This window comes from Schistosoma haematobium, chromosome 4, assembly GCF_000699445.3.
Source record: "Schistosoma haematobium chromosome 4, whole genome shotgun sequence".
NCBI lineage: Eukaryota > Metazoa > Platyhelminthes > Trematoda > Strigeidida > Schistosomatidae > Schistosoma > Schistosoma haematobium.
This window is the reverse complement of record NC_067199.1, coordinates 615,372-631,876: the sequence shown is the minus strand read 5'-3', so window position 1 is coordinate 631,876 and position 16,505 is coordinate 615,372. Positions and strand designations below refer to the sequence as shown.

Sequence of the window (16,505 nt, the reverse complement as noted above, 5' to 3'; positions counted from 1 at the left end):
TATGTATCATGGGAATGGTTAATTTTATCAAACAAATAACAATTAACTAAAACATTTTTATAAATAAATATTATTATTATTATTATTATTATTGTTATTATTATTATTATTATTATTATTATTATTATTATATAACTACATCATATGATGATTGGTGTCATAGTATTATACACATAGATATAAATATCACATACTGATGCTTTATCATTTAGTGTCGAGTTTAATAATAATTTGACTGGTTCAACAATTACAAATTAATTGAAATTAAGTCATCAAATTCAGCGGTTAGATAGTTTAAAAAGTTCATCATGATCATTGAAACACTGAGGTTCAGTTACTTGAAAAGTGATTTGTTTACCAGTTAATCAATAGTGAAACTTGGTAGTAATTTGATTTGTGAATTAATAGCATTCCACTAATCGACGTACAAATTAATTGTATAAATGTCAAGATTAAATCGATCAATCTCTATTGGTAAATATGAATTGTGAGTGGATTGTAATGGGTATTACTATGTGCAGAGATATCCAGCTAACGAGTCTTAAACTAAGACATTAAATTCCATTGTTGAACACGATCCAGATACATTTCAAGTAAAATATGCTAAGTAAAGACTAAAGACACAAGTTATCAGTTAGCGGAGAAGTAACTAACACAGTCGAGTCCGGCTAGCTCAGTCGGCAAAGCACCAGAATTTCGCCCCGAAATGCTCTAATTACAACCGAGGGTGGGGAGAGTCTGCTCTCTGCTAGGGTCGAAACTACCACGAGTTCACTTAATCTGCAAACGAGAAACAATACTCGGTGACCAAAGACCGGTAAGCTAACTATTGATGCGTCCCAGCCCCGCTTAGTAGAGGGAGAAATCCAAGCTGGAATGAGAAGTATATTCTCCAAATAGCCAGAAACGAGCGATAACAATAAACACAATTCAAAACCTATATATACAGTGCAAAACCTCCATGGGGAGAGTTACCAAATAGCATACTAAAAGACGCAACGGACAAATAGCATTTAAGATATTTCCCAATGGGAAATACGACATGAAGGTGACAATAGCGCCTTTGGCGTGAAAACAAAGAAATTCAAATTTTCTAAATAAAATTATAAAATTAGGTCCATTCTCAAGTGAGTTCTGGGGATCTAACGTCCACAACACTCTCCCTTTCGAAATGTTCTCATATGGCCAGGCGTAAACAACCACTGCCAGAGAAGTCCTACTCACTGCCATTTCGAGGCACCGGTGTTGTTTACAAAACTGAGAGGATGAAAAGCGAATGTAAGGTGTTTTAACCGAGTTTGTAGGCACGGAGGATCCACCTAGGGGTGTTGGAAAACCCTGATTCCAAACCAATGGTACACATGGGCTCCAGGATTCTGAGGGGACAAATAGCGCATAAACATGTTGTTGGCCACCGACTACCATGGGACTACATCCTATGGGTCGAATTCTCGGAGAGTGGCCCCCAAGGAAAACCAACTGTTTCAATTTGGGAAGTATCCCAATCCACACACAAATCAAGTGACTTATGTGGCGTATATGTATTCGGTGAACTTTTGTACTAATATTTATTTGTTCAAATAAATAAACAAGATGTGTTAAACATACACAGATACATACACGAAAGCTTATTTACTTAACTTACATTCAATAAGCCAATTTCTTTCTCATAATTTGCACGTGCTGCTTGAAATTCAGCATTATTTTCTGCAATCATCATTTCGCCGCCACGAGAACGTTCTTCTTCACTTAACAATAAATTGTTTTGTAATATTCTATGCTGACGCTGTAATTCACGATATTCTTGTTCTATCATAATCCAATTTTCTTGATTTCTGTTACTTAAAGTAGTTTGGTAGATTAATTTATCTTTTGTACAGTGTAATTCACCTTCCTGTAGATAATTAAGAAAGTTATACTACGTATACATCGAAATGAATAGAAGCAGGTTGAACCGTTAATTAACAAAAATATTGCATTTAACAAGACGAAACAATTATTACTATACTTTAAATGAGTAGGTATTCACCAATGACTGACTTATCAAAAAAAAGTATTCAATGAGGAAACTGATATGTTCAGATCCGAAAAAGGTTGTAGATTATCACAAGTACTGTAAGTTTCTGGACTGCAATTGCTCTTCGCCGTACTGTCTATTTGGAAACGCACGTAGTGTTGCAATTATGCCACTTTCACAGTGTACTTTTGTTCTTCTCATACAGTTTATTAAAGAACACTCTACCCCAACAGTATTAATGGCTATTATTATGTTGCACTGTGAAACGCTCTCACCTATGACTATGCATTTAGCACGCTTCGTATTACTAAAATCTTTACGACAAATGTTCAGTCAAAATAAAGTTATGAATGAAACTGATGGGAGATGTACAAATGAAGTATTTACTGTATGGTTTTCATATTTTATGAAAACATTCTGTAATATTGTGCCGAACAATAAGTTGGTCTTCTCTACCTGAGTTTGCATTTACTACACTATCAGCACGTGTGTGATAAAGATACTTTTCTTCTTAAACCCCACTTTATTTATAAGGTTAAAATGCTACTTATTCAATCAATTACAAATTTAAGTACTCGGAGTTCAGTCGCACTTTTATGTATGACGGTCGGTCATATTACCCGACTCCGTAAACCAAAGTGGGTGGAGTAAGGTCTCAAATTGATTGACTGGAAGACAAATGGTTTAACTATTAAGTCAGGTTGCTGCACATGCTTATGAACTTTTTGGGAACCGGATATACTGTTGTATAAGAACAATGACTAGATTACTTATCGATTAGATTTCAAGGCCATTAATCGCAGCAGTAGAAGCAAACTGTCAACCAATCTGTATTTAAATACCAAAAAAATTTAAATTTAGAAATTATGTCCAAAGTTATTTCATCATGAACAGAAATGTATAAATCTGTTTCTTTGACAAAAGTTAATACCAGACTACTTCAAGCGATGTGTATACACCTACTTTTCATATACATATACAGATATATATATATATATATATATATATATATATATACATGTGTGTCTGGTTACTATCTTCTAAGGTAAACGAAATTCAGTAAAGAAAATTTTCTATTTGATAATATAATTGTCTGAAATTGTGTTTACATTAGTGTATTTCATATTAAATTCACTAGTTGGCATGATCTCATTTGGAAAATACAACCATAGAAGGTTAATAGATTATGTAATGATGTGCAAAACAATGTGTGTACATATGTCCATAAAGTGATAATAGTTGAATATGACATTTTTATTTCACAAACAAAAAAGCAAAGTAAAATATACTGAACGAACTTAATGAAGAAATAGGTGAACAGTTTGGATTATGTAAATCGTTACAACTTCACCATTTCTATGAGTAAGTGAAAATGTGAGTATTTTTTTTCAAAATTAATCTCAACAGTTTCATTTATGACCTGAGTAGATCGAATATTTTCACAAACGAAATTGTAAATAGAGTGGAAGGAATTAATTTCAGGTAAAACTTATACGATTTGAGTTCGAATGCCCTGGTACGGTCGAGAGTGGGAAGAGTCCGCTTTCCCTCTTCAAATGATCTCACATAGCCACGTGCATACAACCACCAACAGGGAAGTCCTACTCATTGACTTCTCGCACCACCGGTGTTGTTTACAAAATTCAGAGGACGAAAACCAAATGTCCGGCGCCTTAACCGGGTTGCTGTACACGGAGAAATCACCTAGGAGAGTTAGGAAATTTCGATTTCAAACCAATGGTGCACATGGGCTCCAGGATCCTCAAGAAACAAATGCCGTATGAACCTATCGTTGGTCACCGGCTTCCATTGGACTGCATCTCCTGACGATGCTCCACTGCATTGTGGATCACACATTCAGGTCGAAGGCTCTGGATGTGGCCCCCTAAGAGAACCACCTACTTCGGTTTGGGCACCCGGGCAGTATCACAGCCCTCACACATATCAAATGGAGTTTGTGTGGTGCATATGTATTTGGTGCCTCCTTGTACCAATATCTATGTGTTTAAATAAACAAATAAATAAAACCGAATGATATTATTTCAACCGTCTTAACAAAAGTGATTTAGGTTTAAATTAATGACTCGATTCTCTCTCTCTCTCTCTGGAAGTATTACAAAGTTGGTCTAGATCAAGCAAGTAACAGTTACAAATGTTTATGTAATCGACTTTAAACATCAAGAGAATAATCAGTTAGTAGATAGAGCAAGATCTGAAATGTGTTGATTAAAAATCATTATATTATATTGCATCAATGAGGGTATAAAACAATCGAGATCTAAAATTTCTACGCCATTATGAATTATTAAAATCTACACTAATCTAAAATTGATATACACCTGATTTGCTATAGGCTTGTTTTTTTTTGCATAAAGTGGTAGACTAATTAGACGTTAAAATTAGAAACTACTCAAAGTACGTTTCCATAGACAGCATCTTTATCAATCACACATTCGAAGAAATTTATTTTACTAATAACGATCAAGATGCTTTCATCAATTACAATGGAATGTCTAAAATTCACTCAAATATACTAATGAAAATTTTACCAAGCCGTATCAGGTATTGAAGTTAATTATTTTGCCATTAGATGGTTAGTTAGCCACTTGTTATTAGAACAATAGATCGTGTACTGACTGAAACATCAGATTTCTTATACATTGACTTACAAGCCATGTGGTACTCATCAGTCTTCACAAAATAATCCATAATACATTCGTCATTTATTAAGATAATGTTAACAGGATAGAGAATCTTGACGATTACATGCTCAGTGAAAGCTCAAATCTATGATGACTGGTTCGTTTTTAGCAAGAAAACACGAATGGACGAATCATATAGAAGCTACTCGTGTAAATTCTAGCCTTCGACATGGTTAGCCAGCAACTTCTTATAGGTAAACTTGCATCTTATGGGGTTCAAAATCCCTGTTAGAAGTGGTGTAATACAAGGTAGTATCTAATGCCCTTTGCCCTTTTTAGTGTTTATCAATGATATTTGTGAAAGTTTTTGTGTGGGTAAGCCTCTGCTATATCCAGATGATCTTAAAGTAATGTATTCATCTTCTTTTCATGAGCTGAACAATATGCAAAATTGCATCAGCATGGAGCTTAACAAGGTAGCACAGTGGTGCTCAAAATGGCAGCTGAAGTTTAATACAGCTTATTATTATTTTTTATTATTTGAACACGAATATTGGTACAAGAGGCCACCAAATATATATGCGCCACACAAAACAATGGGAATTTGAAGAGGAGAAGGAAAAAATGTGAGGAGCGTAAAGAAAAGAACAATAACGAACAGATTAGTGTAACAATAATAATGGGGGAAACGAAAAGGTACAATCAGAAGAAATCTTTTAGCTAAGGAAGAAGCAACCACTTTTTATGAAGAAAGTAAAAGGTTACAGCAGGATCGCCACTGGCTTTTATTCTGAGTCATATCTGATAAGGTCTCTAGCCACTGTGTCGCACCATCTCTTGGACCCCAGCCAGAGAGTCGTGAAGGACCAACACAAGCCAGTCTTTTACAGCTTTCTTTAATACCCCGACACCATGTCATACACTGACAGCTCTCCACGTTTTCCAACCGGCCTAAGCGTCGGCAAATAATGGATGAGGAATTCTCTCGGACGACATTCGTGGAACATGTCCAAGCCACCGAAGTCGGTGTTTCAAGTCTTGCTCCGAATAACGATTAATACAGCTAAATGTGGATGGATATGCTTCGGCAACACATCACTCAACCTAGACCTTACCATAAATGGAGAAGTGTTATCGAGGTCACATAGAGTAGTAGACTTAGGACTTAGATACTCCCAAGACTTGTCGTTTACAGAACAGATATTAAAACAGACCTCTAAGTCTCAACGTCTTATACGTTACAAAACTCGAAACCTTTATAACAATCAGTCACGTATTTTAATGTACAAAGTTTGTGTTCGATCACTTCTAGAATATTGCAAGTTTATTCTTAGCAGTGCGCGCATAAAGGATAAATTAAGGCTGGAATCAGTAGAGACGATTTACACTTCATATTCTTGGAGCTGATTGTACCTTAACTTATAATTCTAGATACAATAAACTTGGGTTAGACCCTTTATGGAAGAGGAGACTCAAGTTAAATCTTATCTTTTTCTTCAAACTATTTAATAAACTATCCTTTACATCCAATCACGTGATTCAATATGCAGAAACTTCTCATTATGACATCAGTAATTCCTTGTCACTAGTGAAACAAACTTATTCTAAATCATCTGTTTATATGAAATTACTTCACTTGTAAATTTTCTAGACTCTGGAATAACCTACCACAATCTATCCGTACGATAAAATCACTCCCATTATTTGTTCACTGCATCGATGCATACTGCTCCTCTGAAACTGCATTGAATGTTCTAGCACCTGTAAGTGTATCTCATTCCACAAGTGATATTATAGGAACTTTAAATGTTTAGTCATTTTTATTAGTGTATTCCCTAAGTAAAACCACCTACTTGCTGCCACTTCATGTTAACACCGTCCCCAGCAAGTTTAACTCATTTGAATAACATCAACAGTATATCAATGTGTCACATGACACACGCATTTAGGTAGACCTGATTCATATATTTTGGTAATTACTGCTTTGTTGTTCCGTGCTCTCTATTTTCGTTTTAATTTCTCTAGTTGTAGATAATTATCATTAATTCGATCTGACACATGAAATGACCTTAAATACACCGTTCATAAATCAACAGGCTGTGTCCATTTAGGAAAAATTAAAAGTTCCAGGCTGATGCATTGGATCGCTGTAATACATGTATTACCTAAACAATTACTGAACTAGTATACTTAAAACTTTCTTTTATCACATGTTTGTTCTGCATGTCTATCGTTTTTACTTATATCAAATTGATCATGCCTGTAAACTGGCATGAATTCTGTTATTATTATTTTCAGAACATATAAATTATTTATAAACTTTTGTATGAATACAAATGTTCATTACTGTTCCAATTCTATGGGAATCTATATCGTACTTAACTCAATCTTGTTTTGATTAACGTCAAATCAAATGAAGTGCAGTAGTGAAAAAAACTATTAAACAAGAAAGAACGTAAGGAATTGGAATGTGACTGTAGACTGTAGTATTTATTTCATAGTCCGTCAAAACAGAAAAAAATGTGAAAGAGAAAATCAATCAATGTAAACTAATGTCTTATTAGCTTAAAATAATCGACTTTACAAGCTGAAAGAAACAATTGCAAAATTGATGGTCACATGATAGGAATATTGGCACTAAGTGGTTGTTAGGAAAAATAATAACAGTGGAAAACAATCTACAGCATATTTTTTACAAATTAATGCAACCCATTCAACAAGTACACATTAAGGTACTAGACTTTTCATCCATACTGTGTATGAAAGTTAGTGATAATAACCGAATCACTAAACTAAGATGGATGAATCGGGGTTCGAACCTCTGAAGGCCAAATGCTTTAACTACTAAGTCGTCACCTAACAGTGAATTAACAATTAACCCCTATTAAAGAACCAAATGGAATTTTTACGATGAAAACATATCTAGCATTTAACAAAAATAGCATGCTACAGTTATCAACGATTAGACATATGAAACAAACAACATGATCATCATGACTTCACAGTTTGAATTACTTCTTTAATGGGGTAATTACTTTAACAATTAGATTAACATTGACTAAGAGTGAGAATACATGGAGTAAGTAGCCTACGCAACTACAAATGACTTCCGCTCCAGGAAAGAAAACATTTCACATAATATCAACGAGTAACTCACCATTTCAGTTAACCGTTGTTCCAATTCACAAGCATAACTTTTTGATTGAGCTATTTCTTCATGTAAACGAACTAATTCGTTCGAAAGACCTCTTCGATCTGCTGCTGCCGCAGCACTGTACGCATCAACCGTTAAGGCGGGCAATAATTCCGGCGATAATAATTCATTAGGACTAGTTGTTGTCGTTCTTGTTGTACAAGACATTTCAGTTTGAGTAGTGACATCAGTAGTCTGTCAGAAAATGAATATAGGTGAGATAAAAAGCGGATATCCTTTATTTAAGAATAAAAAAAGGAAACTCGTTTATATGTTAAACAGAGTTATGCAAGATTCCTACCTCAGTTATTGATAGCCTATTACTGATAATTTGTTCAAGCTCATACAAACGCTTAGTTTTTTCCTCAAGCAGTTGTCTAGCTGAACCAAGTTCTTCATCGAATTGTGACTGAAAGAAAAAGCAAATTTAGATAATAAGGAAAATTTCTACACATATAGGAATCAGAAAATACGATGACGCAACAGGGGTAATGATAGTAATATTAATAATATTAATAATAAGAATCTCTAACTATTGATTGGTTTGATGGGAACATGTAAACTCGGAGATAGATGATTTACAACAAATGTGATAGAAGCGAGGAAGAGTGAGTGTGTGTTGAATCGCAATAAGCGAAAAATAACGTTTTCTGTGGAAAACTTGGAAAACATTCTTATGAATACTAATGTGTGAAAATACATTGCATGATATAACAAATTCACCAAGAAAATTATGATGGATATTTGTTACTATTAGTAAGTCTAATAAAATCTATCAACAAATTTGATCCGGAGAGTTAAGTGTAATCAATCGAAACACATAAATTCGGTCATTGTATAAAGGTAAGTATCATTGTGTTTATAACGATGTGACTGACATTTCAGATTGTCAACTATTAGAGTACATAACACTTAATGACAGTAACGTATTTAAGAACAACAGGTACGGGTATTCGCTTTTGTCTTATAAATGAATGAATGTCCATGATAAACTGGGTAACGAAATAACCAATAGGTCAGTGTTGATTATTTAAATGTTTTATCAGTATAAAAAACAGATAAGCAAAAAAGAATAACTATGACTTTTATTACTACAAAAAAGTCCTTTTATACAAAACAAACCTAATTATTGGATCATTAACTTGAACTCTACTTGACTTAATGGAATTTGAGCAAACAGGTAACACTACTCAGAATTATATAACAGTATAAAAACACTGAGTTTTATATCGTGAACCAACAGTTAACCAATATTTAAGGTTTGTCTGGTATAACGAAACACGATTTAAAAACTGTAATAGGATAAACCTATTAGAATATAAGCTAAATATCAAACTAAGATACTACTTAATTTCTTGAGCTGAAGTATACAAAACTTGACATCTAATCATATGAAATATTAAAAAAAACTCTTTACACCACATTAAAGAAACAACGGTCAAGCGTTCCGTTCATCGCTATATATTGTTTATGATTATGGGACTATATGTTATATTGACAATTCTACGAAATGTCCTCAGAACTTATTGAAAATCAACCTGTGAAAGAATAAATGGACAATCACATTGATTGAAATGAGCTTACTTGTAGTTTCGATATGAATAAACGGGCAGATTTCAAATCATCCTCTAATACTGTTCCCAAATTTTCACCGGGTTTCAAAATAGACAAATCTTGACATGAATTATTCAAAATGGGATGCTGATCAACTTTAGGATAAAAATGCAAACAACGGTGTGGTTTAAATAAACTATAAACTGAATAAGTGAATATCATCAGAAATTAGAACAGAAATAATGTTGGTGGGATTCTAGTGAACACGATTAACAATATTGCCCCCAAATGCCCTGGTACGGTCGAGAGTGGGGAGAGTTAGCTCTCCCTCTCCAAATGCTTTCACATGGCCACGTGCATACAACCACCAACAGGGAAATCCTACCCATTGCCTTCTCACACCACCGGTGTTGTTTACAAAATTCAGAGGACGAAAACCGAATGTTCGACGCTTTAACCGGGTTGCTGCACACGGAGAGTCCACCTAGGGGAGTTAGAAAACCCTCATTCCAAACCAATGGTGCACATGGGCTCCAGGATCCTGAAGGAACAAATGCCGTGTGAACCAATTGTTGATCACCGGCTACCATCGGGCTGCATCTCCTTACGTTGCCCATTGCCTTGTGGATCAGACCTTCAGGTCGAAGGCTCCAGGTGTGGCCCCCTAAGAAAACCACCTACTTCGGTTTGGGCACCCGGGCAGTATCACAGCCCTCACACATATCGAATGAGATTTGTGTGGTGCATATGCATTTGGTGGTTCTTTGTACCAATATCTATGTGTTAAAAAAAAGTTAAACGTACATAAAATTTCACATAAAAATGAGGATTTACGGTGTTAAGGTTACTATTTCTTTTATATAACTCATTTACCAAGGATAGTTTTGTATGTTCGACTATTTATATGTACAGGTTAACGATACAACTCAATTGTCTGAAAGTAAATGCACCTAGATTAGAACTTACAACCTACTGGTTGAAAAAGATATCGAGTATCATCCTATTTTAAGTAATTGTTCACAACTGACATGATTGTATGATAGAAAGGTGTTGATCAGAATTTCCCTAAGATATATATTCATTCAATAAAATGATCGGTACGTGACGATTAAATGACAAAGAAAGCCATAAGATATAAATAATTTAGACAAATTTCAAATGATATACGTAGGTTACTAGAATCATGTTTATTATCAGCATATCTACTTAATAAATCCGTTCAGGACCAAGTATAAAATTGTAAACTAGCTTTGTTCGATGAAACTTGGTGATACTTGATATAGCTCGGTACGATCATGGAATTACAAATCAGACTTCGTCAGTCGAGTAAATAAGATCAGATAAAATGAATGCCCTAGATTTACGACATACAATTACAATTAACTAGGACAGATGGTGAATCAATCAGTCATAGTCAACGTAGAATCTGACAGGATGTATACTGATTCGATTTTTTAAAAGCCGAATAGACAGTTTAATTTACATTATTAGATAGTAGTGATTTTCAATCCTCAATGTAACTATGCATAAACACATTTGATTGGATCTCCTCCATGAAGGTGTATAAGTCCCCTCAGTAACAATAAAGCAAACGTGTTTTGATACTCTTAATTGTTTGATTTATTATTTTCTTTACACAAGATATTCTGGTGACTTTTATCAGCTGGAACATTAGTAGAAATATGATTTTTAACTGAATAGAAATACTGTGTGTATACCTTCTTCTTTATGTACATATTTATAACATCTGACCGACAATAATACAAGCATTTAACTTCTAGTCAGTGTGTTGCAATTGATATAGTATCAGTAGATTTCAAATGCTTATTTTCTGTGCACATTATGTAAATTGAATTGAAGATTCATTAAGATAAAAAGAGGCTACAAATGAGATTTCTGGATTTGTAACCAATGAATTGCCTGGGTATATTTGGGTGGCTATTATTCCACTGAATCTTAAAAACACTGGTGAACTCAGGTCTTAACCTAACAGTATTTGTGACTATTTTTCTTCCTTTTTATTTTCTGGTCCATTGGATTTCATTCTCCATTGGTCCTGTTTTGTTATTTTTCCTGCTTTGACTAGCTTGTTTAAAGTCTTTGAGATCTGGTTGTCTAATTTTTTGACGGTATTTGTATCCATAAGTTTGTATGTGCTCTTATCTTCAAGTAGTTCTTCGGGTTTTTTTAACGTATTCTTCTTTGTCCATGACTACTGTGGTGCGTACTTTGTCCGCTGGTATTATGACAATATCCTTTCTATTTCTGAGTTCCTTCAAAGCCTTTTGTTCTTGTGGAGTCAGTTGGTTGTTTTCCTTCACCTGTTGAGTTAGCGGTACTATAGTTTGTCTTATTTCCTGTTGTGTTTCTTCACTGATTCCGGAAGTTTTGAGTGATGACTCTAGTGCTGAGAAGAATCCCAGCTTTGGGGCGTCGCTTGTATTGTAGTTTAATCCTTTTTGAAGTAGTTTTTCTTCCGTATTTGTTATTGGTTGTTTTGACAGATTGATCACGCAGTTGTTTGTGTTTTCTTCTATGGGTGGTTTTGAGATCTTGATTGGTTTTTTCTTTAAGGTGTTTCTTTTTTGTTCTCTGAGTCGTTTGCATGATATCTCGATGGCTGCTGTCAAGATTTCCAAATGTTCTGACGTGAGTGTCCTTTATAGCTTCATCTTTTGGTCCTCTATGACATGTTGGTATTTGCGAATCCTGTAGTGTGCATCCGTTATCATTAGGTATACCACTTTTCTTCGCGACTGTACAGATGCATTTCATGGGTTTTATCAGTCATAGTATTCATATGAAATCGATTTTAGAATTATGATCAGAATTTGGTTGATTGAAAAATATTTTATGTATATATACTCATAATAGTAAACTGGTTTTTTTCGCGGGGGGGGGGAATAGTTTACAGACATTTATCTTAACTGACAGATTGGACAGAAACAAACCATCTTTTTAATCAACGGTTAGTTGGTTGAATAACACCATGTGAATGAATAATCCACATTTTGTTTAACATAGTTACAAACTGGCTGAGATAGAAATTAAGGACAGTATGAGATAAAATTTTCAACATTAGTTTTTATATTCATATATTATTTATTTACATTAATTCGACAATCTAAACAAGGTCATTGAGACTATAAGTCCACAACAAAATAAAATGTCATCCAACTAACGAAAATACACTGGAACCACTGAGTGACAGTTCTAATGAACTATGTAAACTTGTGCAGCTACACGAGATTGTGTTTTCAGCCACATTTAGTCTTCGCTAATCTTCATGATCTGTAATGGAAACTATGTCTACATGGAAAATCATAGTAAATTAACCTGTTGTTAGAAAATCTGATGGTAATATTGATATGAAGCAAAGGAATAGGATTGTGTACACACTAAAACGATAGACAAGAACTTGGTTGAGCCATCTGTGAAGCAGACAACACATCCGTTTACCTACTGAGGGATAGGAATATTTCTCAGAATTTTGGGAGTATGAGACACAGGGATTAGACAACAGAAATTTTTCAAATACTGCTTAAGAATAGTGGGACCACCAAGTGCATAATGCCGACATCAGAATTTTTCTATACATTAAGATCAACCCTTTACTTAGACATTTCAATTCACTCAATTGTCTTCACCTATGTAAACTTTTCAAATCCTGTTCATTTATTATGTAACCCATCTTATCAGTTTTTTGAACTTCAGGAATCTTGTGTAAACCCTTTATTACCTCTATAATTATCATATAGTTTATTTTATGTCTCTGAACCTCATTAATACATTATACACCCCTTGGTTTTTGATTCCAGTACCAAATGACATCCGAACTGTTCCTGTACACGTATAGAGAGTTATTATTGATAACCTTTGTCATTCCAATTCTTTTCATTCATATATGTCAATTGTTTGGCACTAAATCTTACCTTAATGTAAGCAGCTGATGACAAACCACGAAATACAATGAATTCACATTATTCTGCATGCATGTTTATTCTGGCTTTATTTAGAATTATTATAAGGTTTTTTAGGTTCAACAATTGAAGGCAAATACCGGATATGCGGCAAGAACTCGAACAAAAGTTGTGATAACGTACAAAACAACTCTACCTACTTCCAGTTTCCCCCCCCCCAGTTAGTCCAAGAATCTTGTTAACAACTTTTGTTGGACGAGACTGAAGAAGATTCAATTTACATCCAAGCTAATTTAATGATTATTAATTAGTTTTATTAATTGAATAATTATTATAGAATAGAAAATCAGTGAAATAATCACTATAATGAAAATGTACTGAGAAACAAATAACCAAATACAACTGACACACAGTGAAAGTTAACAGATAAAAATCAAGAAAATGCGTTGAAATCGACTGAATCAAAATTAAAATTGATTTTTATTCTTGTACTAGGTATTTGGAAATACAGTATCTTCAATATAAATCATTAAAGTAGAGTGCTAGTCAATGATAGTGTTTTTTAGCCAGTTAGTTTTCTATGGGATGGAGTTGCTAACCGCATACCTCATGCCCAACCCTCCTCCTTTACACGGGCTTGGGACCGGTAGTAACTCTAGAAGTGCTACAGGCGGAGAGCTACTACAACTATCGTCAAGAAGTTACGAGTATTTATAAATAGTTGTCTACGCAAGATACTCAGCATATATTAGCTGGATGTCATCAGCAACAACCTACTGTGGGAGAGAACAAACCAACTTCCAGATGAAGAGGAAATTAGGAAAAGATAATGGAAATGGATAGGACATACATTACGCAAATCACCAAACTGCATCACGAGGCAAGCACTAACTTGGAATCCTGAAGGGAAACGAAAAAGTGGGATGACGAGGAACAAACTACGTCGGGAAATAGAAGCAGATATGAAAAGGATGAATAACAACTGGAAAGCGCTGGGAAGGATTGCCCAGGACAGGGTTGGATGGAGTATTGGTGGGAGGCCTATGCACCTCCACGAGGAGTAACAGGCGTAAGTAAGCTAGTCAATGATAAAACTAGTGTATATTAATAAAATAATGATAAATCAACAAATCAACTTACCGATTTTATTTCCTTGTTCACTACATTCAATTTCTTCTATATTGCACTTAGATTGATGAATATCTAATGATTTATTATTGGGTTGATTTTTTATGGAATATTGAAGTTTAAGCTGTGTTGACATTTCATGTTGTTGTCTTATATCCTTTTCGATCATTTCACGTTCACGTAGCTGTTGCAACAACTTAAAAATTACAATAGAAAACGTTTCATAAGACATACTATGAATAGAAAATAACTGTTAGAATACAATATGAATAACAATGATAACAAGAACTTCGACAGAGAGCATGGATGATATGGTAGCATTCGAGCCAACACCTAATGGGATTATACTACAAAATAGATTGGAGATATGCCATACTGATGGGTATCCACTAATACGAAACATATGTCAAACACCCTCCACCTTACAAGTAAATATCGAATTAGCTGTGTGCTTGAATAAGTGTAGCGATTATAGAAAAAATCACAATCCTTCTTGTCAGTAGCCACCAGAAGTGCAAATTTGTGTACTTGGCTTTGAGCCTTATTCGAAGTGTAAAGATTATGAATACTATATCGCTGCCCGGACCGAAGTAGTCGGAGTGGGATCAGAACCTGCAGCTTAATGGCTGGAAGTCAAACGTCTCAACCACTGAGCCGCTGCTTTGAGAAAATAAATATTTATTTATTTTATTTCAACACATAGATAATGGTACAAGGAGGCACCAAATACATATGCGCCACACAAATCTCATTCGATATGTGTGAGGGCTGTGATACTGCACGGGTACGCAAACCGAAGCACGTGGTTTTCTTAGGGGGCCACACCCCGAGCCTTTGACCTGAATGTGTGATCCACGAGGCAGTGGAGCATCGTCAGGAGATGCAGTCCGATGGTAGCCGGTGACCAACAATTAGTTCATACGCCATTTGTTCCCGCAGGATACTGGAGCCCATGTGCACCGTTGGTTTAGAATCCGGTTAAAGCGCCGGACATTAGCTTTTCGTCCTCTCATTTTTTGTAAACAACACCCCCGCCATGAGAAGGCAGTGAGTAGGACTTGCCTGGCAGAGGCTATATACGCGTGGCCATGTGGGAACATTTCGAGAGGGAGAGCGGACTCTCCCCACTCTCGGCCGTACCAGGGCATTTGGGGACTCATAGATCGGCCTAGAGTAAAATTAGTCCACTGCTAACTGATACATGCCATAAAATTCTATCAATTTGTTCTATGGTGATTTTAACGCACAAAAACACGATTTCCAGTTTAATAATTCATGTTATCAAATAAATCATAGTTTAAGGCTCGCATAATATCAAGTAACAGGTTCACTTATAATTCATATTCGTTTGTGCTAGCCATAAATAGGAGTACTGTGTGATAGAGAATGCTTTTGTATGTTAATAAGCACACTTATATTTCTAAAGATTCGTTTTTAATAAATCACTATATGATTGAACAGCTTCAGTAAATGGTATCGTTGAAAAGAAAATTGTCTTCGCTGAATTACATTAATCCTTCATTCAATGACACAATAGGCTACTCTAGTTATTCAAAAATATTTTCTTAGATATGAATCTTACTTGAGCTTCAACATCACGTAATTTTGACTTGAGTTCTTCAATTTCACTACACTTAATACGTCTTTCCTTGAACTCTCTTAATTGAGAAAGCTGTTGATCTACCTATCGATAATAAAGTTTAAAACGTTTTTGTTATTTTATACTATAACAAAAAACTAAATTTTATAAGATTTCGTAAAAAAAAAAGTGAACACAAATATTTAGTGTACAAAGTATATAACCTTTCTTTCCAACATATGCCATGGATCGTATGATGTTTGGAAGTAATTATAAGAAAACTATTTTAATTGACTTACTTTAAACGTGATACAACGAAATAATTAAGTATAAGTTTATAGGTACGGTGCTTTGAGCCGTAGATATTGTACATAAGTCAGTAATACTACAGTGACTTTCTAAAACCGAAGTATAGGTGAGGAGTAGAACTAAACAATAGTCCAATAAACAATTAATATACCTCAAATTCAAG

General features: G+C 34.7%; 1 protein-coding gene across 2 annotated transcripts in view; it reads right to left on the bottom strand.

The window, feature by feature from the left end:
• MS3_00007162 (uncharacterized protein) overlaps positions 1-16,505 on the bottom strand; it is a 54,999-nt gene that overhangs the window by 30,996 nt on the left and 7,498 nt on the right. Inside the window, exons 9-14 of one of the 2 annotated variants that reach the window (XM_051215417.1) lie at positions 16,037-16,138; positions 14,467-14,650; positions 9,437-9,561; positions 8,154-8,261; positions 7,817-8,047; positions 1,646-1,894 (exon numbers count right to left, since the gene is read on the bottom strand). In XM_051215417.1, coding sequence (XP_051065918.1) covers positions 1,646-1,894; positions 7,817-8,047; positions 8,154-8,261; positions 9,437-9,561; positions 14,467-14,650; positions 16,037-16,138 — 999 coding nt within the window. Of the gene's footprint in view, positions 1-1,645; positions 8,262-9,436; positions 10,047-14,466; positions 14,651-16,036; positions 16,139-16,505 lie in introns of those variants that run through there. The other variant, XM_051215418.1, reaches the window with a different exon arrangement.